At 35.2% G+C, this 25,656-nt stretch overlaps 1 protein-coding gene and 1 pseudogene across 1 annotated transcript in view; one reads left to right on the forward strand and one right to left on the reverse strand.

Annotated features, from left to right (window-relative positions):
• The window catches only part of TNFSF13B (TNF superfamily member 13b), a 34,584-nt gene extending 9,647 nt beyond the window's left edge, over positions 1–24,937 (forward strand). Inside the window, exons 3-6 of the mRNA XM_032246199.1 lie at positions 6,741–6,797; positions 19,579–19,691; positions 19,780–19,930; positions 23,270–24,937. Of these exons, the coding sequence (XP_032102090.1) occupies positions 6,741–6,797; positions 19,579–19,691; positions 19,780–19,930; positions 23,270–23,382 (434 nt within the window). The 3' untranslated portion in view covers positions 23,383–24,937. The remainder of the gene's footprint in view (positions 1–6,740; positions 6,798–19,578; positions 19,692–19,779; positions 19,931–23,269) is intronic.
• On the reverse strand, positions 17,219–17,945 carry LOC116528798 (annotated as a pseudogene).
• Positions 24,938–25,656: the final 719 nt, after the last annotated feature.

A 25,656-nucleotide genomic window follows, 5' to 3' on the forward strand; every position in this document is an offset into this window, starting at 1 on the left:
TGCAATCTGTCTTAGCAGCAACATCTTTATGACCTGTATTCTGTGCTGGCCTCCTGTCTCATCCTGTGACTTCCAATGCCTTCACCGTCTGGCAATGCAGCCCAGTAGGTCTGAGCCTTATTTTACCCAGCTCCAATTTCAGATGGGGTTGCTCTGGTTCACATGCCTCTGACATCATTTTGCAGATTTAAAACGTTTTTAAATTAGGTGTCAAACTCATGGTTACACAACTAATTGATAGGAGAGGTAAGGTCTGAATTCATTATCTACTGACTATAAATTCTGATTTTTTTTCAATGATAATAGCTGCACATGCTTAATTTTCAAGTATGACACCAGATTTGAGAAAAAATACTGGGTCTGACAAAGCCCAGGGTATTACAATTATTGCCAATGAGAGAGACATCACGTTAAGGAATCAGAGAATGCTGTTAGTGGTAGAGATCACAGACTGAGATGATTTAGACCGTGATCAGGAGAGCTGAGTGGGTTTGAAGATGGAGCAGACTTGGTAAGACAGAATATCTCAGGTTATGAGGACAAGGTGGAAACAGGGAGCAGAAATAATTCAAGAAAAGGCCTTGTTTTACTAGACATAGAGGCTTATCCAATGCAAGCATCTTTATATTATCCCTTTTCTAAATTTGTAAATTTTTGCAAGTGCTGATCTGTTGAAGTGTTTTTGCAAGCATAAGCTTTCTTCTTCACCCCTCCTCTCCTCCTCTTCTTTCTCCTCCTCCCCTTCTCTTCATCCTTCACTTTTTCCTCCTCCTCCTCCACCTCCTGATCAGGTTGTTTGAGACAGGGAAGGAAGGGGGAATAACTGCTCTGTGACAGCTCCTGAAAGCAGCTAGGAAATCTTACTTTCAGGCCTTTTTCTCTCCTATCTGCCCTCATGGAGACTCCGGAAATTACAAATTAAGACATTTTAAGAAAATGCTGCATAACCATTTACTTTAAAAATCTGATAGAGTGCTACACTTCTGTGGATAGAAATTCAAAAATGTATTAAGGTTTTTTGTAGTGGAAAGTGTTTCCTATATAACTGACGGTTCAAAGCCTATTGTTAGAGGGTCCACAGTTCATGGAAATTGTTTTATTTTATGGAACTCCTTTACCCTCAAGCATTGACTTAATTGGTTTTAACACGTTTCACAAAGCTGGATTTAGTGACTGATTTGTAAGAATTGTTTGGAAAACTTGAGTGCTATTTTTATGTAAATTTTGTTTCCTATATTATTCCACAGAGTTTTTTTAAAGTCTGCTGTATATCAGACACTGAAACTTTGTGAATGATTATCCTTACAATCAAGTGATTCACAATCTAGGGAGAGAAACAGTTGCAGAAACAATTATGTGTATAGTAAAATGTATTTCAATAGATGATATGCAAAGTATAGTGGGGTCAAATATTTAGCAAGAAGTATTGTAGAAAAAGTTTATATTTGATTTGAGTATTGAAGGATGAATGGAATTCCACCAGACAGAAGATAAAGTATATTTAGTAGGAGGGAACAGCAGACATACAGTCATGGAATCATGGAAGATGCCTTCTCACTCTGAAGTGTGTTTAACTACAGCTGAGTGTGGGTGGGTGACACTCATGAGACTGGGAATGTTGGCTGGGCCAGGGCTTGGAGGAACTGGTTAGTGTTCCAGGGAGTTGCATTGAGTGAATTATAAACATTTGAATGAGAAGAACAAATTTGCACTTGGGAAATTCAAAGTTCTCAACTTTTATTACTTTGTTGAGTAAACAACTGAGTTATTGTTGGTAAAATTAAACCTTATACACTAGCTTCCTTCCTCTAAATTTGCGTATTCTCATTTCAGTGAAAGTGTTAATTCAATATCATGCTTTCCCCATTTTCTTCGTAAGTCTATGTCAAATATTAGGCCAATATTGAGATCTTTAAGTGGTTTCCCCTAGTTAACATTGTTCTGCCACTGATCATGTATTCAAAGCTAGTTCAAGAAAAATTAAACTGCTACATTTGTCATAACTTATGTCTATCAAATGATAAGTTATGCAGAAGTGAAAGTGAGGCATTGCCGTCCAAGATCCTCCTTCTTTAAAAACATATGGTGCAGTAAATACGATGGCAGGAAAAAAAGCAGAGAGATAAGGGAAGATGCAGGATGCACATCTCATCCAGACCAAAAGCCGGAGGAGGCTTCCTGCATGAGATGAGTGAGACGCGCTGTGAAGAATCAGTGGGCGCAGGTGCTGTGGATAGGTTAAATGTGATGGGACAACTCTGTGTGGAGTGTTTTTCATGGGAGCCACACATAATCTGCAATAATGGCATTATTTATGAAGGTTTAGATTAGATTTAGCTTTGTTGAAATAATGTATAATAAACCAGTTTCAAGATTGAATGGGTTCACTTCCAGTACAGAAAATAGTATAACAGATATTAGCAATTCTCCAAACTTTCAAATTACGTTTTCTGAGGAAATGGTATTTAGACATTATGCTTCAAAAGGTGGCCTTTCAAACTGTAAAAATGTTTCCCATATGTATGATATTTAAATTACGCTCTAATTGTGAAGTGTTGAATTTTATTGTGTCAAATATTGATCAGTAGCAAATTATTTTTGTCCTTAAAATTCTTGTTTTGGTAATTTTATCTTGTAAACATTTTGGTCATCATTATAATATTTTGTATTTAGAAATACTTTATGCAAAGTTTATTATCATGAGTAAATTTTCTTGTGCTGTAAAATGGCATTTTATAAGATTAATATGTATTTTACACATTATTACATCATAATCTCCAGAAATTTATATTCAGAAATGTGTCCCCATAGACTCAGAAAGGTTTTAATGTATATTATTGCCTTGCTTAGTTAAAAAACAAAACAAAACAAAACTATTCTTAACCTCTTGTATAATTCCTTTCAATTGTAGTAGAGGGAGAGATGTGTGAAAGGCTTTTGAGAACCACACAATAACTAGTTAATATGACAATTGTAATCAAATTGTGTTTTTTTATATTAGACTATGCATTTTCAAAACTCTTGTGGTTAGATATCTATGCTACTGGGAGATATTAAAAATAATATTGCCGGCCGGGCGCGGTGGCTCACGCCTGCAATCCCAGCACTTTGGGAGGCCGAGGCGGGTGGATCACGAGGTCAAGAGATCGAGACCATCCTGGTCAACATGGTGAAACCCCGTCTCTACTAAAAATACAAAAAATTAGCTGGGCATGGTGGCGCGTGCCTGTAATCCCAGCTACTCAGGAGGCTGAGGCAGGAGAATTGCCTGAACCCAGGAGGCGGAGGTTGCGGTGAGCCGAGATCGCGCCATTGCACTCCAGCCTGGGTAACAAGAGCGAAACTCCGTCTCAAAAAAAAAAATAATAATAATAATAATAATAATAATAATATTGCCTTTTTTGCTCCACTCTTGGTGAAGCAAATCTTTAGCTAAGCGTTCATCTCCAGCCTAAGACCAGATCTATGTTGAATGGGAAAGAAAGTCTTAAAAGACTGAATAGGAGATAAGTTGATAAAAGCTGTCAAGTTTCCTGAGAGGAATTGTCTTAGAAAAACCAAGTAACTTTATCTGGAGCAAGGACAATTGATAAATAGTACTAACTTCAGTGGCTGTAATTTAAACATCATTATTGAAACATCAAATTTATATATTTTGTCTTCTGAAGAACAGTTCTTGAAATAAACTTTTCTCTTCAAAGCACATTTTCTGCTAAATATTAGATTTCTGCTACTACGTGATAGAGCAGACCACTGTTTTTCAATGTGTAGGTTGTGACCAAATGTTCACTAGACTGTGGATATTAAAATGGAGATATTTTCATAGTGTCAAGTTGTTACTGAGTAGGTAAACCTCTTTCTGACTAAATAGAGTGTCTAAATCTGCCTTAGCTCATTCAAGGCTGCTAGAAGAAAATGCCATAGACTGGGTGGCTTATAAACAGTAAAGATTTATTTCTCACAGTTCAGGGTTCTGGAAGTCCAAGACCTAAGATTTCGGTATCTGATGAGGACTTGCTTCCTGGATTGTAGATGATGCCTTCTCACTGGTTTCTCATGTGGGAAAAAGGGCAAGCTACCTTTCTGGGATCTCCAAGAACGCTAATTCCATTCACGAGAGCTCTGCCCTCCTGGCATAACCACCTCCCCAAAGCCTTTCTTCCTAATACCATCAGGTCGGCAGTTAGGTTTCAACACAGGAATTTTGGGGCAGCACAAACATTTAGACCATAGCAGTCTCCTACCAAAGTTTTTGGGAAACAGAGAAAGGTTGACTGGAAATAGGAAATCCTGCATTCTGGTCCTTCTTTGGCCCTTATCAGCTGCAGTTGGGCCACATGTTCCCACGGTGTCCTTCCGTGATGTTTTCTAAGTTATTTGCCTAGATATTATTAAAAACAATGTTAACACTACTACTGATACAAGTAGCCAAGGTTTACTTATTTTGCAAGCGTTATGCACTGAGTACAGTGCAAAGTGTTTCCCATGCATTTCGTCATTCACTCTTTGCAACATACGTACACACACCGGGAAAGATGCAAAGTTTAAAAATCTAACTTTGACTTTCATCAACATCCTCCCTTGCTTTTGATGTGGAGGAAAGATGAGAGCTTTGTATGGTCTGATTGACCCTGGTGCCATTCACACAAACCTGTCAGGGTGCCTTGTGAATAAAATTACTTAAGAAGGATTTGTTGGAAAAATAAAAACTCTTAAAATAGGTTCCATGTGGCTACTAATGTACTAACATAGAGACTGTGTCCTTGGGGCATTAGCTGCCCTGGAGGGTTTGTTATTCCTTCTTTCATGCCGTCCTCATTCACTACAATTCTTCTTCTTATGATGCTTTTTCATACTTCCAGCAGGAGAGAGTCTGCCATGGTGACAAACGAATCACGTTTTTCCTGGGGCACAGGCACGGCTACCTTTCTTGTATAAGATCAATAAAGGAATCCTCAGGGTGGGCCAGATGCTCTTCTATAAAAATGATTCAAAAATTAACATAAAAATATGTTAGAAAAGCTTTATAGTTATAAAGGAATTACAGTTTTTTAACAATTTGTTATAGTTTTTAGCAATATAGTTTCACCTTTAAATACCAAACGGAATTTCTTAACAGATTTTCTTATGTGACCACAGGCTTTAATGGTGTGTATTTATACAAACTTAGAACATTATTTAATTACTGCGGTGTTATTTCAAGTTTTAAATACAGTCGTGTGTTGCTTAATCACAGGGATACAGTCTCAGGGATACCTTCTGCATCCCTAGGCAATTTCATCATTGTGCAAGCATCAGAGCACACTTACACAAACTTAGGTGGTGTAGCCTTCTACACAGCTAGGCTCTACAGTACACACCATTGCTCTTAGGCTACCAACTTGTACAGCATGCTACTGTATTGAATATTCTAGGCAATTGCATAATAAAACAATGGTAAGTATTTGTGTATCTAAATATAGAAAAGGTACAGTGAAAATGTGATATTATAAATAATCCTATGGAACCACCATCAGATGTGCAGTTTCTCCTTGACCTAAATGTCATTATTTAGGTCATGCAGTGCATGATTTTATTAGAAGTTTTTCAGTTAATCACCATACAATCACCAACTAATCAGAACAGAATTTCCCTACTGTGTCAAGTTTATAAAATGTATGCATTGAGAAGCATCTTTATAAAGTATTACTTCAACTCTGAGTAAAATATTTGCTAGATTAAAAACTAAACTAATATTTTTTTAATCGAAAACCTGCAACCTTAGATTTATGTTTCACGTTTTTCACAGATGTTTACTGCTTTATTTTATCTTACCTACAGATTCAGTAGGTGTACTTAATTGGCTTTTACCTAAAGGCATTTCTCGTTATTTAATGCATGTTACTTGGTTTCTTAAATATGGACTGGAATATTCTACATGTAATATGTGATGTGAATTGATGTTTTCAAGACCCTGTACTGATCATGCAGACTCATGGAAGTCTTCCATTTTATTTGTAAAAGATGTTCTATCTCTCTTTGGTCCAAAATATTTTACCAAACCTTACCTTTGGAACCAGAGTGAAACAGGTGGGTTTTAAATTCTGGTCCCACCATTTCTGTCTCTGAGTCCCTGAACAAGCTGTTTACACTTTCCAAATCTTGATTTCCAGTCTCTAATTTTTAGGATTCTTGTGAGAATAAATGGAATTGATGAGTACTAAGTCTTTGTACACTGTCTGCACTTACATCTGCTCAGTAAATATTAGCAATTTTTTTTAACTTTGAGAAGTGTCAGAAATAGTATTTTCTATAGTAGTAAGTCATTATCTAATGTTAGTTTTTTTTTTTTTTTTAAAACAAAAGACTGTTTAGAATGATCTTATAAGGTTAACTGTTCCATGTATTTGGTAGACCTGCAAAACAAATGATAAAACTTGCTTTCTATTCAGCCATTTTTTCATAGAAAATTAGGTTAAACCGTACAGGTGATATATTTATTATGTTTTAACAGCACATAGAGTTTTCCTGAAGTGTCATGGATTTCTAGTATATATATATATATATATATATATATATATATATATATTAAAATCAATGGGCAAATATAAAGTAACTTTAAGAATAATATCATGCAATCAATGTAAAAAAGGTAATTTATTTAGTGTTTCTGGAAGAATGGGTTTGTAACTTTGTGTTCTCAGTTAGTTTCTTTACTATTTCTACTCAAGTAACTAAAACGATACATTTTTGCTTTTTAGTCACTCAGGACTGCTTGCAACTGATTGCAGACAGTGAAACACCAACTATACAAAAAGGTAATAAAATATCCCCAGTACTTTTCTACTTAGAATTCAGTCCACTCCAAACATTTATGTTTCAAGTCTAAAGACTGTATTTGAATTGCATCTAAAATCAATCATCCATCTCAAAACTTCTTATAATCAGATAAAAAAATAAATTTATTCAAAATGATTTGGGAATAAATAATAATTAATACTAAAGTAATAACCTAATAAGCAGAATGACCTTAGAGGCACAAATATTTAGAAATGTTAAATAATTAGACTACAATAAAATAAAAATCAATACTAAATCAATTTTAATTTTTATTATTTAGACAGCATTCTGTCTTTTAGAATGACTCAAGACCATCTTCACAAATACTAATTCTCCTGTTATATTCAGTTGTAAATGTCATAGAAAGAGGAAAATAAAACTGAACAGATTATTAAAAAACTAGATTTAAAAAATAAATTTCCTAATTTACCATTTTTTCAGAGGTAGAATGTTTTACATTTTTCAGTTATTCGAAGCTTTTTTTTAGTTTTAATTTTAGACAAATAAGTGTTTTCTCTACTAATGGACTGAAACCAGGTTCACAGAGAAAAAACTTTTAATGTCATTTCCCAGTATGTATCACCCAGAATATTAATCCAGAGGAACGGTCCTTGAAATGAGAGTTTCAGTGTCAAATAAGTTTGGAAACACAGATTCTTACATATTTTTCTTCAATCACAAGGCACATTAGCAAGTTATTGAATCTAAGTAGTCCTACTTTAAAAAAATACTTGTGCTGGGCACGGTGGGTCACCCTGTAATCCCAGCATTCTGGGAGGCTGAAGTGAGTGTGGATCACGAGGTCAATAGATCCAGACCATCCTGGCCAACACGGTGAAACCCCGTCTCTACTAAAAATACAAAAATTAGACGAGTGTGATGGCCTGTGTTTGTAATCCCAGCTACTCCGGTGGCTGAGGCAGGAAAATCACTTGAACCCAGGAGGCAGAGGTTGCAGTCAGTTGAGATCGCGCTGCTGCATTCCAGCCTGGAGACAGAGTGAGACTGTCTCAAAAAAAGAAAAAAAGGAAAAAAAAAAAACTGTTTTTTTCATCTAGTTTTTCACAAATTTGTGTGACTGTGCCGCTTTAACGTGTATCGACCTCTCTCTGAAAGCAAATGGGGATTTCTGCTCTATAGTAGCTTTTATTTATATAACTAATGAACAGAAATGTACTAAAAAGAACCATTTATTCACTCACACATTCCTTGATTCATTTGTTTTACATTTATTGATTAAAAACATATAATATTCTAATTACCATATGGGCACTGGGAGTAGCAGTGATTAAAATATGTACAAATGCTCCTCAGCTTTGATGGAATTGTGTTCTGATAAACCCATCCTAAGCTGAAAATAACATACATTGAGAAAACCATTTGGTACATCGAACTTATCAAATATCATAGCTCAGTATAGCCTAGCATAAACCTGCGCAGAACACTTACATTAGCCTAAAACTGGGCAAAATCATCTAACAGGAAGCTAACTTTATAGTAAGGTATTGAGTAGTTTATGTTATGTTTTGAATACTGTACTGAGATATCTCCTGAATGTATATGGTTTTCACACTTTTGTGAAGTTGAAAAGTCTAAGCCAAACCATTCCAAGTCCATATATATGGTTTTTTACTTTGATGGAGCGTACCTCTTGATAAAGAGAAAACAGAAAAAAAAAAAAAAACACACACAAATGAACAAGTAACATACAGATGAAATGAAATGCAGGCAACAAAGCAGGCAGAGAGTGGGAGGAAGTTTTGTGTTGTGAACTAACTACGAATTCGGGAGTATCTGAAGGTTAAGTTAGGGGATGAGGAATGGGCAAAACAAAAACTAGCAGAGATAATGAATGTGAGTCAGCACTGGTAATGATTCCCTGGGATGCTCTTTTCATCCGTGTTTTATATGTGTGACTGTATCCTAAATGCGACACAAGTACCAAACTAGTTGTAAATCTATTATTTATTGCTCAACCTTTTCCCAAATTATGTTTGCAACTTTTAATAAGGAGCACTCTGTTTCCTAAGAAGTAAAAGAATGCCAGAAGATCTTAAAGGCCAAAGTTACAATTTAAAAAAATTACTTGGAAAAGGTTTACTTTATACATCTGGCCCTCCCAAAATGCTATAAATTGCACCAAATGATGCAGCTGCTATACTTGTGTGTTGTGAATTGTACAGTAGGCTGTGATCTTCCTAGAGTGGTGACTGCTTGCACAGGTCCAAGGGTGCTGAACAGGGATGCTTACTTGGGATGCTGGCTTGCAGTGCTCTGACCATTAGGATGAATGGGTTGGCCTTGTGATGTCAGCAAACCCTTGACTAATATATAAATGTTAGTGTGCATGGACATTTTAGCAGGGAGAGAGAGGTAGGTTGCATTTTGTTAAGGAAGGTTGTACTCAATGAAGCATTTTTACTTGCATAAGTAAAAATGATCCATAAGAAGACTTCTGGAAAAATATAATACATTATTGATTTTATAGCATATTATACATTACAATATATTATGATTAGCATATTTTATATATCATCTTATTGTATTATAAAGAACATCAGGTCTTGTGATGAAATTATTTTATGTATTCCGGAGACATGGAGGTTGAAAAGAGCGGGGCTATGTCCATCCGATATTTTGAGTTCCTGTGCTCTGTCCCATACTTTTGTCCAGACAGTGAAGGTAGAGATAAACCACACAAAAGATAAAAAGACAGGAGCAGTTTATCAGAGTGTAGTCTCATGCCTTTTCTGTTCACTTTTTTTTTACTTTTAATCTAATTTTTGAATAGGTAATACATTCACATATTGCAAAAAATAAAAAGCACAAAGAGTTTGGATTGCTCTTTTTCTGTTCCTGCCCACACTCACCTAACTTTTAGTTTCCCATGTAGACTTCAGATGCCCTCTACATTAACACAAACAAATGTAAACGTAGTTCTGCTTTCCTCTTTTCTTATAGTAAACACTTAAAACCATATCTGCAATACATATGATTTGAAATGAGATTGCAACTTGCATCTTTTACTTAATAACGTATATTGTAGACATTTGATGCCTGTGTACAGAGTTCCTCATATTTTTTTAAAAAGCAGCATAGTATTCCATTGTATAAATTTAATGTATTTAACCAGTCCACTACAAAGAGACTTCTTGGTGTCCATCTTTTGCAATGCAGGTGCTTCAAAAAATGATTGTGTGCATCGGTAACTTCTCATATGTTGGCCTCTGTGTGAGACAGATTTTGAATTTTCACAGTTATTGCTAAATGGTCCTATAGGGCTTATAAAATGCTATGTTATCACTGGCAGCAAAAGAACATCAGGTGAAAAATAGCATCTCTTAATTTGCTTTCTTTCAAGCCATTATTTTGTATTTTTTAAGAAGCATTTGTATTTCTGTCCATTTGTATTTCTGTCCTTACATTCTTTCAATTTTTCATTTCTATATTTATTTTTTTCTGTGAGCTGTCTGTTCATTTTTTTTCTATTTTGCCATTGGACTTTTGTCATTTTTAAATTGATTTCTGTGAGCTCTTTATGTCTCGAGCAGACTAATTCTTCATATTACGAGTTGGAAGCACTTCCTCCCATGCTTTCATTTCTCTTAATTTTGCATAAAGTTTTTTTTTTTGTCAAATTTTATCAATTTTTTAAAAGGATTCTGGATTTTGGGTTGTGATTAGAAAGGCTTTTACACTTAAATGTATTAAGGAAAGATCTCATGTTCCTTCTGAAACTTTTATAGTTGTTTTCTACCTTTAATAATTTATCTATTTGCAATTTATCCTGATATAAGATGTGAGGTATGCAACCAACTTAATTCTCTCCCATGAGAGCATCACAGATTTTTTTTAATCACCCATCTTTTCCACATTGCTTGAAGACATTAACTTTAACTTATATTAAATTCCCTATTTAGTCTATGTTTTTTCACTTTTTAAATACTTTTCTGTTATATTGTCTTATTTATGCACCCAGATAAAATGGCATTTTGGTTATTAGGGCTTTATAAGATGATTTGGTAAATCTAATTCTCTTATTTTTTCTTTTTACTTATAGAATTTTTCTGTATACACACACACACACACACACACACACACACACAATTCTAGATGTACAGATCAAATCCAATCCAAGAACACGACATATACTTATATTTGTTTAATCTCTTTTTGTTTCTTTTAGTATGTATTGAAATTTTCTTCAAGAAGTTCTTGCATATTTCTTATTAATATCATTACAAGGTATTTTACCTTTTCAAATGCTATGATAAATAGAAACATTTTCTTTCATTATATTTTCTAGTTGGTTGTTCTTTTTGTGTATAAAGGCCTTGAATTCCATGATATATCTTTTCAACATTAAGGTTGAAATGTTTTCTTTTTGGGGGGTGGGGGTTGCATTTCCCTAGCATGACTTCACCCAAAATTTTACTTTTAACTTCTCTCAAATAATTTGTTTTCTGTGTTCCTCGTGTATGCAAAACAGAGGTGCTCTGTGTTTTTTGATCTCATCTTAAAATAATTTTTATTTACTGGATAATATAAACCAATTTAAATTTACTTACTTCAGAAATATATTTGGCTTTTGTTCATTGTATTGTGCTATATTATGTATTTTTTTATACATTAACAAAAGAGTTTCTATTTTACAGTTTTAAAGAGGTTGCTTACTATATAGGCTGTTTGCTTTGCTTTTTCTGTTAGTGTAGACCTCTAAATACTTACTACGAGGGGTAGCTACCTTTTCAGCTATATCTTTTTTATTGAAATTAAATTCATATAACATAAAATGAAATGCACATTTCATTGTCATGTAGTATTCACAATATTTTACAACTCTCTCTAGCTCCAAAATATTTTCTTCAGCCCCAGAGAAAATCCTGTGTTCAATAACAATCAGTCACCAGTTCTCCATCTCCCCACCCCCCATTACCAGCAATCTGCTTTATGTCTCTGTGGATTCACCTATTTTAGATGGTTTCTATAAATGCAGTTATGCAATACATGACTTTTAGTGCCTGGCTTCTTTCCCTTAGCAGAATGTTGTGAGGTTCACTCACATTGTAGCATGTAATATTCATAGTTCATTCTTCTGTATGAATGTATATTATTCCATTATATGTAAGCCATAATTTTACTAATGGGTATTTGGGTTGTTTCCGCCTTTTGGCTATTGTGAGTAGAGATCCTGTGAGCATTTGCGTAAAATACTTTCTGAGTGCCTCTTTTCAATTATTTGAAGTATATATCTATGAGTAGAATTGTTGAGAAAATGTCAACCTGTTCTCTGCAGTGTGCACCACTTTGCTTTCCCATCAGCAATGTACGAGGGTTCTAATTTTTCCACATCCTCACCGACACAACTTATTTTCAATATTTTTATTACTATTGCCTTCCTTTTGGGTGTAAAGTAATATCTCATTGTGGTATTTATTTGCATCCTAATGACTGATGATGCAGGACATCTTTTCATGTCCTTTTTGGTTTTCGTATATCTTATTTGGAAAAATGTCTTTTCAAGCACGTTGTCCATTTTTAAATTAGATTGTTTGTCTTTGTGTTGTAAAACTTCTTTATATATTATGGATACACAAGACCCTTATGAAATATCTGACTTGCAAGTACTTTCTTCTATTTTGTGGATTATCTTTGTACTTTCTTGATAATGTCATTTGAGGCACAAAAGTATTGTGCATCACATGAATGAGTTTTGCTCTGTTGCCCAGGCCGGAGTGCCATGGCACCATCTCAGCTCATGGCAACCTCCATCTCCTGGGTTCAAGTGATTCACAAACCTCAGTCTCCCGAGTAGCTGGGATTACAGGTGCCCGCAACCACACCTGGCTAATTTTTGTATTTTCAGTAGAGACAGGGTTTCACCATGTTGGCCAGGCTGGTCTCAAACTCCTGACCTCAAGAGATCCACCTGCCTCGGCCTCCCAAAATTCTGGTATCATAGGCGTGAGCCACTGTGCCTGGTCAGAAATTTTCTATATGTAGGATTATGTCATCTGCAAATAGAGATAGTTTTACTACTCTCCTTGCATTTGGATTTTTTTTTTTTAATATCTTTATCATGCCTAATTGCTCTTGCTGGAATTTCTGCTGGTACATGTTGAATAGCAGTCATTGTCTTGTAAATACAGGCATTGTCTTGTTTCTGATGAGGATTATTGCATTTGTATTCATGATTGATGCTGATCTGTAGCTTTTTTGAGGTGTTTTTGTCTGGCATTAGTATCAGTGTAATTCTAGACGTAGAGGACCAGTTAGAAATTGTTCCCTTCTCTTTTATTTATTTTTTGGAAAGAGTTTGAGGAGATTGATATTTTTTCTTTAAATATCTGGTAAAATTCACCAGTAAAATCATCTAGTTATGAATTTTGAGGGAAGACTCGGGTTAATTCAAACTCTGTACTAGTTATAGGTCTGTTCAGGTTTTCTATAAGCATTCACTACCATGTCCTGCTAATTCTATTTATTTTTTAATTTTTGTAGAGACCAGGTTTCGCTATGTTGCAACATAAAATGTTTTCTAAAATAAAATGATTTCTATTAAGTGCTTTCTAATTTTGAAGAAGTACTTCCAATTTTTTTTAAATTTCCCTTCTTCTCTCTTCCACTCTCTCACATCTGCCAGATAAATATTTTCCCCAGACATTAAAAAAAAATAGACCAATAATGTTTTATTTCATATACTGTATTTAATGTCTTTTATTTTGGTCCTTTTTCATTCAGGAAAAGGGGTAAAACTGTAATTACCTACTTGGCTGTACACTTTGTGCATGTCCAAGTTGTACCAATGGATTCAGTGCTTCCTTATGACTTTAGACAAACTTGCCTTTTATTAAAAAATTTTTAATAAATTATTAACCAACGTTTTTATTTCTAATAGGCTAATAATAATGCCTCCATTTTCTTTAATGATTTTATTGATTGGAGTCTTTTCTCTTTTTTTGGTCAATGTAGCTAAATAATTGTCATTTTTTGTTGATCTTTTCAAAAAACGAATTTTTAGTGTTCTTGATTGTTTCCCGTCTTTTTCTATTCTTTTTTTTTTTTTTTTTTTTTTTTTTGAGATGGAGCCTCACTCAATCGCCCAGGCTGGAGTGCAATGGTGTCATCTCAGCTCACTGCAAGCTTTGCCTCTGGGTTCAAGTGATTCTCCTGCCTCCACCTCTCAACTAACTGGGACCTCAGGCATGTGCCACCACACATGCCTAATTTTTTTGCATTTTTAGTAGTGACAGATTTTCACCATGTTGGTCAGGCTGATCTCGAACTCCTTACCTCAAATGATTCTCCTGCCTTGGCCTCCCAAAGTGCTGGGATTACAGGTGTGAGCCACTGTACCTGGCCCTTTTTCTATTCTTTATTCCATCTATCTTCTTTTTTATTACCTTCTTTATTATATTATCTGATCTTTATTATTTTCTTCCTTCTGTCAGTTTTGGGTTTAGTTTCCTCTTCTATTTCTATTTCTTTAAGCTGCACTTATATTATCAATCTGAGATCTTTTTTAACATAGACATTTACAATTGTACATTTCTTTCTGTACACTTTTTCTTCTTTCTATGAATATTGTTATGTTGTGTTTTTATTTTCAATCATTTCAAAGTGTTTTCTATTTTCTTCTAGCATTTATTCATAGATTAATTTGTTGTTTAAGAATTTTTTCAATTTTCACTTATTTGCGAGTTTTCCAATTTTCCTTATATTATTGAATGTAGCTAACATGAATGCCTACTACAGAATCACTTCAGATTCAAAAACGAAAACAGATTTCAAGGCCAAAGGATGAAAAATATATCTTTTTAAAATACAAGATATTTGTAGAATTTAAATATTTTTAAATTTATTGAGAATTATTTTGTTGCATGACATGGTCGATCTTGGAGAATGTTCATATGCATTTGAAAATATGCATTCTGCTTTTTTGAGGTGGAGTGTATTCTCTAAGTCTATTAGGTCCAGTTAGTTTACACTGTTGTTCATGTTCACTATTGCCTTATTGATCTCTTACCTAGATGGTCTGGGTATTATTTCAAAGCTGTTTCTATAGAAATGTCTATTTCTCCTTTCAGTTCAGTCAATATCTGCTTATATCTTGAGGTTCTGTGGAGTGATGCATATATGTTTATAGTTATTAGGTATTCTTGATAAATTGACTATTATCAATATTTAATATCTCCTGGTCTTATAAAAATTTTGACTTAACATGCATTTATTCTGATGTCAGGATCAGCCATCCCCATTCTCTTTGGCTGCTGTTTGCAAGGAGGCATATTTGTTATCCTTTGACCTTGAAATCTTGAAACACAAAAACCTGCTTCTGTGTTTGAATCTGAAGTGAGTCTCTAGTAGGGCAGAGTATAATTAGATCACGAGTTTGGGCTTTTAAAAAATCTATTTTGCCGATCTCTGTATTTTAATTGGCAAATTTAGCTCATTTATATTTGAATTGATTATTGATAAGGAAAGAATTACTTCTGTCATGTTGGTGTTTCTTTTCTAAGAGTTTTGTTCCTCAATTCTTTTATTATCCGTTAATTTTGTTTTTAATAGACTTTTATAAGTACACCATTTTGTTTTTCTCCTAATTTTTTTTCTGCGTTTTTAAAAATTATTATCTTAGTTGTTATTCTGGTGATTACAATTACCACTCTAAATTTATAACAATGTGGTTTGAGTTGATAACAACTTCGTTTCTCTATATTGTTATTTTCACTAAATATACGCTTATATATTATAAGCTGTTAACATAAATTAATCATTATTATTTTATGTATTTATCTTTAAAATAGTATAGGAAACAAAAAGAGAAGTTAAAAACTAAAAATACACTTACAATGGCTTTTATATTTACCTATGTATGTACTTTTACTTGTGTTCTTTATTTCTTCATGTGTCTTTCAGTTTCCACCTAATTTTTTTTTTATTTCAAACTCCTTTAACATTTCTCATACGGCAAGTTGGCTATGAATGAACTCCCTCAGTTTTTCTTTATTTGTGAAAATCTTGATTTTTCTCTACATTTTAGGGATTTTTTTCCCACATATAGATTACATGGTAGACAGTTTTATTCATTCAGTACTTTAAATATGTAATTCCCCTCCCTTCTGCCCTCCATAGTTTTTGATGACAAATCAGCTATTCATCTTATTGAGCATATTTTGTATTTGATGAATTGCCTCCCTTGCTGCTTTCAAGATATCCTCCTTGTAATTATCTTTTTTTTTTTAATTTTAACTTATTGTTTTGATTTAGGGGCCAGACAAGGCAGCATTTGGTCAGTTACGAAAGGCACCTTATTGAAAATAATACCTCACAGTGCTGTTGAGTGATCCCAGTTACGGGATTTGAGACTAGAAAGGAGAATCTTTGGATGATATAACTTAGGACACTTGTTCATTTATTTAAAAGGGTCCCTTCACACACTGCAGGTAAAAGGCGGCAAGTGCATAGGATTGTGGCATGTGTTGGGTCTCTGTGAGAGGTTACTCCTGAGACTAGGTAGCCTGGTAAATCAGTGGTAAGTCAGGGGAAGAAAATCAGCCTCCCTTTCCATTCCATTCTCTTCTCTCTCCCCTTCATTTCAGTAAACTTGATTTACTGAGCCACCATCCGTGTGAATCCACCTTATATCTCTTTCAAATGTAGATATCTTTTTTTATTTATAGCGTGTGGAACCAAGGTCAGTATCAAAGCCTCCTTGTTCCAAGCTGTAGGACAGGCAGGGCAATTTGATTTCCTGTACTCTTGGTCTAGAACCCACGGAGTTCTGAGATAAAAGCTCAGGTCTTAGACCACTGGCTTTAAAAGATACTACCACCAGTCCAGAGTAAATGAAAACCCAGTTCCCTAGAAATAGTACTGTATCTCTCTATTTCTACCCCAACCCTTCAATCATGGTGTCTTTTTTTTTTTTTTTTTTTGAGACGGAGTTTCGCTCTTGTTGCCCAGGCTGGAGTGCAATGGCGCGATCCCGGCTCACCGCAACCTCCGCCTCCTGGGTTCAGGCAATTCTCCTGCCTCAGCCTCCTGAGTAGCTGGGATTACAGGCACGCGCCACCATGCCCAGCTCATTTTTTGTATTTTTAGTAGAGACGGGGCTTCACTATGTTGACCAGGATGGTCTCGATCTCTTGACCTCGTGATCCACCCGCCTCGGCCTCCCAAAGTGCTGGGATTACAGGCGTGAGCCACCACACCCAGCCAATCATGGTGATTTTTAAAAAATTAATTTTTCCCTTACACTTTAAAAACTCCCACCTATGTATAAAACAAACAAACTCACTACAATAACACTGCTGTTCTTCCAAGTATTCCTCTTGAGCCACTCACCAGCCCTCCCTCACCATCCTCACCCTGACCACCCTTTCCCTTCTGCCCAGCACCCAAGAGCAGGGATCACACTGTGGGGTGATGAGCAATGGTGCAGTGTCGCCTGGCCTTCTGATATTAGGATGTGGCTTTGGAGAAGGCTGCTAGGATGCACGTGCACACTACATCAGGGGACTGGGATGCATTGATGACAGAGAGGATTTCCTGTAGTACTCCATGAGTGGGGTGGTTTGAGTGTGGTAGGCTTGCAGGCAGATTTTCAAGCCTTTCTCATTATCATTTGATCAATGAATCAAGGGTTCCCTGGTGATGTTATCTTTCATGGGCTCCTTTGAGGGGTTGAAGTCTTCATGGTAGGAATGGCCACTCTTGGGGTGAATCAACCTTCCTGTGATTCTTCCAATCAGCAGAGAGTCTGGGATGCTGAATTCAATCACAGAATCAAGTTTCTCTTTCCTCTTTTTCATGAGGTCATCAAGCATTTCTGCCTGCCTCTCAGTACAAGGGAAGCCATCCAGAAGAAAACCACTTTTGCACCATCACCAAATTCTTCTAAATGAGGTCCACTACCATTTCATCACTCACCAGTTTCTCAGTATCCATAGTTGTCTTCAGCTTTTTTTCCTAGCTGAGCCAGAAGCCACCATGGCCCTGAGCATGTCCCCAGCAGCCAAATGGCAGACATAGAAGTTTTCAGCCAATCTGGGTTCCTGGGTGCCTGGGTGCCTGGGTGCCTTTACCAGCCCCAGCAGCATGGCCCGGATGCCTTTAGGATACTCGGGTTGCTGCTGGCCCACTGGGAGTCATGTCTACTGAAGTCTCTCACTGCCACCCACTCACACACCTCACAGGTCCAGTGCTTCCCAGGCCATCCGTCATTGTCTCTTAATAGCTTGATTTTAATAAGTCTTGATAGGAATCTTTTTGTATTTACCTTCCTTGGAGTTTACTGAATTTTTTAGATGTATAAATTTATGACTTTCTTCAACATTGGAAAGAGTTTGGCCATTGTTTCTCCAGATTTTCTCTCTCTTCTCCTGTGACTCTCATAATGCATATGTTTGTCTGCTTAATGTATCCTGAGGGGTCTCTTATAATTTGTTCACTTTTCTTTATTCTTTTTTATTTTAGCTTTATTTTTAGAGCCATTTTAGATTCACAGAAGAATTGAGAGGAAGGTACAGAGATATCTCATATTTCCTACAGTTGCATATCCTCCCCCATTATCGCAATTCCCCACCAGGGTGGTACATTTGTTACAACTGATAAACCTACACTAATATATCATTATCATCTAGAATCCATGGCTTACATTAGGGTTCACCTTAGTGTTGTACTTTCTGCAGGTTAGCGTAAATATATAATGGTATGTATCTATCATTGTAGCATCAGAGTATTTTCACTGCCCTAAAAATTCTCTGTGCTTCACTCCAACTACTTATCCCTTTCCCCCTCTCATTCCCTGGAAATGACTGTTTTTTTTTAAAAAAAAAAAAGTCTCTGTAGTTTTAACTTTTCTAGAGTGCCCTGCAGTTGGACTTGCATGATATGTAACATTTTCCCAGTCTCTAGCCTTAGGACTCACCCTTTACTGCAGTAGTGACATAACACACCCGTGAGAGACATCCAGGGAATGTAAAGTATGAATTTACAGGTAAGGAGTGCTTCTGCTCTCTTAATGGGTTTTGACGTCCAAACGCACCTACGTTGTAGTAGTCCGCCACGTGCTTACTCACTCATGGCTACTGTCTTCTCTCTGTCCCTTTCATCTCACCCTCAAGCCCAGTGGCCTCCTTGTCACTCCCCAAGTGACTTTCGACGGTAATGAAGGATAATTATCAGTGAACTGAACAGAAACCACTGAAACTCAAATATCATAGATCATTGTTACAAAGTTCCTTGACCCTTCTTAGTAAAGGTTGTTGTGTCTTAGTCACTTTCTTCTTTCTTCCTTAGGCTCCCTTCTGTTGCTACATTTGGGGCGAGAAATGGAGACATTGCTTCCTCCTGAAACTTTGAGCCAAACTCTTTACATACTCCTTCCTTTCTGGGAAACAAAGGAAAATCTCTACTAGTGTGTTATTCAGAGAAATTTTGCCCACCTCTGGCTTCAACCTCTCCCAACCAGACCAGGCTTTATTATGAAATAGCCGAAATACAGACTAATACAGGGAAAACTCAGACATTCATATAAAGGGTTAGCTCTCAGGTTCTTGTATCTGATATGTTAACCCAGGTTAATATATAAGTGATGGCAAAGAAGCCAATGTAGTAATGTGACTTGTTTTCTTTCTTTTTTTTTTTTTTAAGATGGAATTATCTTCTAAGTTTCAGAGGTAGCTTAACAACTAAATGGGGATGAAAACTGCTTTTCTTGGTTTCTTTTCTTTTAAATGATTCTCTTCGTTGCAGGATCTTACACATTTATTCCATGGCTTCTCAGCTTTAAAAGGGGAAGTGCCCTAGAAGAAAAAGAGAATAAAATATTGGTCAAAGAAACTGGTTACTTTTTCATATATGGTCAGGTAGGTTCAAACCCTAATTCTGCTTTTACTGTCCAAAGCCTCCTATTTTGTGTTCATTTCTGACAAAGTGTTTTGGTTTGTTTCTCAGGTTTTATACACTGATAAGACCTATTCCATGGGACATCTAATTCAGAGGAAAAAAGTCCATGTCTTTGGGGATGAATTGAGTCTGGTGACTTTGTTTCGATGTATTCAAAACATGCCTGAAACACAACCCAATAATTCCTGCTATTCAGCTGGTAAATAATATTTCTCAGACCTTGCTAATTGTGAAATGAAGAGATTTTGATGAAAACTCTGACCTGCAGAATGCAAAAATGAAAGGATGGTGCCCTAAAATACAAACAGACAGACATTCCTCAATATATTGTGTTTTCAGAATCTTGAATGATAAGCTAGTCTGTTTTAATTGAAAAAAGATGGAAGTATTACTAATAGTTTTACCATTTTGTGTACATTTAGAAAGAGTAGTAACTTCCTAGCATTCTACATTGAGAAAAATTCTAGTGTATTTTCTTCAATCCTTAATAACAGCAATAATAGTATCTAATGAGGGTAGAGTGATTACCACTTGCCAGGCACTCTTTCCTGCATTTTATTATGTGTACTTATTTAATCTTCCCATTTAAGGGAGTCAGAATCTAGACACAGAGAGGTAACATAACTTGTCCCGGGTTACACAGCTACTAATTTTTAGACTTAGTTTAGACCAGCTGATCTGGCTCCACACTGGGAGCAATGAAAACTCTTCTTGCATGCTGTGAAGGAAAGGTCCCTGGCTGGGTTTGAGGGCAAGGGAAAGTTGTATAATGGCTTCTTTCTCATACAGGTGACATTTTGTGTCAGTGGACACCCGACAGGTGACTTAGGAATGTGAAAGTGTAGGCGCAAACCTGCTTTTACACTCAGGAGCAGTGAGAAGCAGAGAGCAAGGCAGGCCTTGTAAATTTCAGGTCTGTTTCCGCTGTAATTGTCAACATTTCCTTCATTTTATTTTTCAAGGGTGATTTCAAATTAATCGAGGCTGGTTTTAAAGAAAAATATTTACTTCAAAGACATTTATTTTCTCTGGTTGATTTTGTAAAATCTAGAACCCTGAGGAATAGCATTCAGTTATCATGAATGTCTGTGTGACACACAGGAACAGAGACTGGCTATGCATTTTGAAATACTGTGTTTCAAAAGCGTTTACAAACAAATGCCCAATAAGTCAGTCAGAAACTAAGGAAAGCCAAGTGCGGTGGCTCTCACCTGTAATCCCAGCACTTTGGGAGGCCAAGGCGGGTGGATCACGAGATCATGAGTTCAAGACCAGCCTGGCCAAGATGGTGAAACCCCATCTTTACTAAAAATACAGTTAGCCAGGCATGGTGGTGGTTGCCTGTAATCCCAGCTACTCGGGAGGCTGAGGCAGAGAATAGATTAAACCCGGGAGGGAGAGGTTGCAGTGAGCCCAGATAGCACTACTGCACTCCAGCCTGGGCAACAGAGTGAGGCTCCATCTCAGAAAAAAAAAAAAAAAGGAAAAGAAACTAAGGAAAATAATTCCTAATAATGGAAATGATGTCATTCTGGATCTGCAGACACAAACTGCACTGGTGCGGGGTATAAGGAAGTTTACTAAATTAGAATTCCCTAATTTTCATAAAGAAATGTTTCCCTTCATCCAGTGCTGACTAGTAATTTGGAGTTGCAAAATATTTATAAATGGTGAGACTACTCCAATCTGTTATTTATTTATATTCATTAGTACTAAAAATTTTACAAGTAACTCTTTAAAACATTTTTCTAATCATCTGCTCCTCTTAGCACTTACTTGCTATTAGAGGACTCTGCTAGATTTCTTAGGGTGTCTTACTTTTTAAGAATAATTCACTTGACTTTAAAGATATTTTTCATTACTAGTAGCTTAGTGTTGTATATGAGTACCATCCTCTAGGAAGTTTCAGGTTTGCAATTTTAATCTGTTTTAGGGCAAATTTATTTACAGCTATTTAAAACCACACATTAGAGTATAAGTGCATGTTTCCATAGTAACCCGAAAAAATTTAAATAGCCAACTTAAGTTCAACATAATACCGAAGAACCACTTTTATATACAAAGCTGAATTTTATTCCTTATTCTATTTATAAAATGTTTTTTAGAAAAAGTTATACGTGATTGCTGCAACCTGGAAGAATTGAAATAGCCACTAACTTAGAGTTAAAATGTTAAACAGGCTCTATAGTTGTTCACACCCACCTAATCTTTAGAGTTAATATTATTTAATGCTTTGTGAGCTGCGGTCTTTGTCAAAATGTTAAGTCATTTCCAATCTCTAAAATAATGACAAGTTATTCAACAAATAAATCTCAATCTTTTTATTATTGCTACTTAAGGTAGTCCTGAAATGTTTTGTCAATTCTAGTAAGTGTACACATAACTTTTAATAAGTCCTAAAAACTTTCTTTCATTTGTAGTCTGTCTTTGCCCATTACAAAAAAGCACGCCCAGTGGGGACAGACATTTTGTCGTCCTTGATCACGACTCCATGTTTGTCTAGAAGGGTACCTGGTCCATAGTAAGTGTTCAATAAACTCCCCCTGGCTGTTGCCCAAGTAAATCTGCATGCTTTGGGCTTTAGGTTAGAATAGGCATGAACATACATGTGTTTATATAGGTATATTTTCACTATGCTAATGAAGCAATGCAGTTATTCTAAAAATTATTAGCCATAAGTATTGACCATTCAGATGACAGTTATTTTGTTAGTTTCTTTACTTCCTCTCTTCCCCTTGTTCCTCCTCTTTCTTCTCCTTCATATTTTTCTATTGAAATAGTGCCAAGAATTACCTGATATATTCAGTGTAGTCACTGAATGTATTTTGTTTTACTAATTCATAGATTCATTCGTCCTTGTAAATTAGTTGCACACAGAGTTATTTGTCATTATTAAGTGCTAATTACATTGTTGTTTTTGATTACCAAGACAAACATGATCATCTAAGAAAACAAAACATAAAAGATTGTGAAAAGTAATCCAGATAATGCTTAAACCCATAGTCTGGACTCTGAAGAAAAACTATATTAATGAATGTGGCATGTTAAGAAATGGTGTCTTGTTTTTTCACTTTTTAATATTTATGCTTTTTATATGTATGTTTAAAAATATGATTAGGAATATCTATATGTGTGTGTATGTTTGTACTTTTACACATTTTTATTTAAAATTATTATAAAAACTTTTCCTGTCAACAAAATTAAACAAAACTCACCTCTAATCATTTAATATTCAATCAAGAGATGTGCTATCATTTACCTAATTGTTTAAAAAGTCATATATTGAGCTTCTTTTGGGGCACTCCATTTTATACAGAGTAGATGATAAATGCATTTATATCTATTATAACTCCTTTTGCTTGTTTATTCTAAATACTTTTAGGCTAAAATAATTATACAGGTCTAGAAGTCCATTGGTGTATTTTGAAGTATGAATGCCTATGTTAACATTTTTTACAAAACAAAATAGTATTATTTAAGGTTCTTTTATTTTCTGTTGTATAACCCCTTATAGTTCTTGTACATAATTTTTCCCCAGGCATAGCAAAACTAGAAGAAGGTGATGAACTCCAACTTGCAATACCACGAGAAAATGCGCAAATATTACTGGATGGAGATGCCACATTTTTTGGTGCATTCAAACTGCTGTGACCTACTTACACCATGTCTGCGCTATTTTCCTCCCTTTCTCTGTACCTCTGAGAGGAAAGAATCTAACTGGAAATACCAGAAAGAAAAAAAAGTAGTTACCATAGCCTTTTCTGTGAGCTATTTGTTTTGGTTTGCTGAAACTAATCCAAAACAGGAAATTTAACAGACAACCACAGCCAAAGAGTGTCATGTGAATTACAAGAAATAGAGCCCATTTAGGGAAAGATAGAACTAGAAAGGCTTTTCACTATAATTCCATGTTGAACAATTTAGTCATAGCTTCTTATCTTGGAGGAAGGATGCAACTCAAAGGGGCAGTAAGAAGTTTGTAAAATGTGGCACCCATAATTTACTATGGAACAAGTGCCCACATCTCTAGGACATTAAGACATTTGTGAGAAATCTCAGGATTCATCTTCTGTTTTTATGTTAAATGCACCCCTCCTTTTCAGTTAACATTGCAAAAAGTAAAAAATAAAAATTTTAGAAATCTTGCATTAGACACGTGAAAAAATAACTAAAAGTTTAAATTTAAATGTGAAACAATTTGGCTGAAAATCGTATCCATATACTATGTAAGTCTTTTATGGTTATTTCGAGTATGCAATTTTTATCTCTAATATAATATATTACCCAGACATTTTTCACAGGAGAGAGAGAATATCCTCATTTGTTTATACTCATGTGTATTTTCTGTAGTGAATTTCAGAAAGTTTTAATGTCAGGTAATAATAATTTATGCATATAAAGCATTGATTGAAAAGTAACTACAATTGTTCATCGTCAAAAACATAATCTCCAACAGAAGTTACTGTATACATTTATACTAATGTAATATAATTTCCCTTTATTTCCTGTTCTTCTGTTTCAAACTGCTGCTATTGTAGTTCACATATCCCAATCTTTAAAAATATTCCTCTTATTAGCTTTAAATTCACTTTATAGATGTTGAGTTTTAATTGAAATTCTTGGTGTCCTGCACTATGTCACATACCATGTGCTCCTTATATGTATGGTGATATCCCAAAAAACATCATCCCAGCTTTCATTTTATAAAATGCCATACTTGAGAATGCTGTAATACTTATCTTTTATAACATGTTTTTTTTTTTTTTGCTTTGCTCATCTTTTACATCAACAGTTTAAAGTGTTTACTTCATGTAACAGTTTACATCATTCAACAGTTTATTAAACAGTAGATGGAAAAATAGATGCCAGTCTATGAAAATGTTCCCATCTATATAAAAATACTGATCAAGGCCATACTTTTCAAAACAAAGAAAACAATTTAAATTTTATGTTTAAAACCTAAACTTTACACTTAAACTTTGTTTAAACTTTAAACTTAAACTTTGCTTAAATATGTGGTTCCTGTAATTTTGACTTCAGTAAGTTCAGATAAAATATATTTTGCAATTCATTCTGTTTTACATTATAATTTAAAAAGAAGAAGCAATAAGTGGGGTCAGAGTTTCAATGCTGGGAGTGGTGGTTCATGATTTCTCTAGTGTTGCTGCTAATGTGGATTAACAAATAAAAACATTCATTGCCTTTTGCCTCATTGTCTGACTGAGTTTGTCTAGAAACACCCACCTTTTGAATTCTCACTGTATAATTAAATGTTATTTTTTAAATCAGGTGAAACATGATAAATTAATTTGTGTTAGGAGATGATAGTTTGGAAATGTAAATACTTTCCATATCCAAAAAAGGATCTGTTTGTATCTGTATCTATCTAACTACCTAATTTTAAATTATTTAGGAGACATTGGTTATGTTATTACCTTTAGAGTTTATCCAACAGTATGGCATATTTTGTGAGATTTTTAGTACAATATTAACTATATATTATTGGTGTAATATCAAGTATTAATATATATACTTATAATATTAAGTAGATATATAATTGAGAAAAGTTAATATCAGGCCAAGTATTCTCCTCTTGAGGGGCTAAGAGGTGGTAAAACTCCACCAGGACAAGCATCTTGTAGGGATCACAAAAGGCATCACTGAGGGCAATCTTGTTGGCAGCAATCTCTTATCACAACTTGGGCCCAACCCCCACTCTGCTGTAATTAGAAGGTTGTATTAGTCCATTTTCACACTGCCGATAAAGACGTACTCAATATCGGGTAATTTATAAAGAAAAAGAGATTTAATGGACTCACAGATCCACATAGCTGGGGAGACCTCACAATCATGATGGAAGGCAAAAGGCACATCTTACGTGGTAGTAGGCGAGGAGTAAATGGGAACCAAGTGGAAGAGGAAACC

This window comes from Sapajus apella, unplaced genomic scaffold, assembly GCF_009761245.1.
Source record: "Sapajus apella isolate SASKATOON/1434 unplaced genomic scaffold, GSC_monkey_1.0 scaffold60, whole genome shotgun sequence".
Lineage (NCBI taxonomy): Eukaryota > Metazoa > Chordata > Mammalia > Primates > Cebidae > Sapajus > Sapajus apella.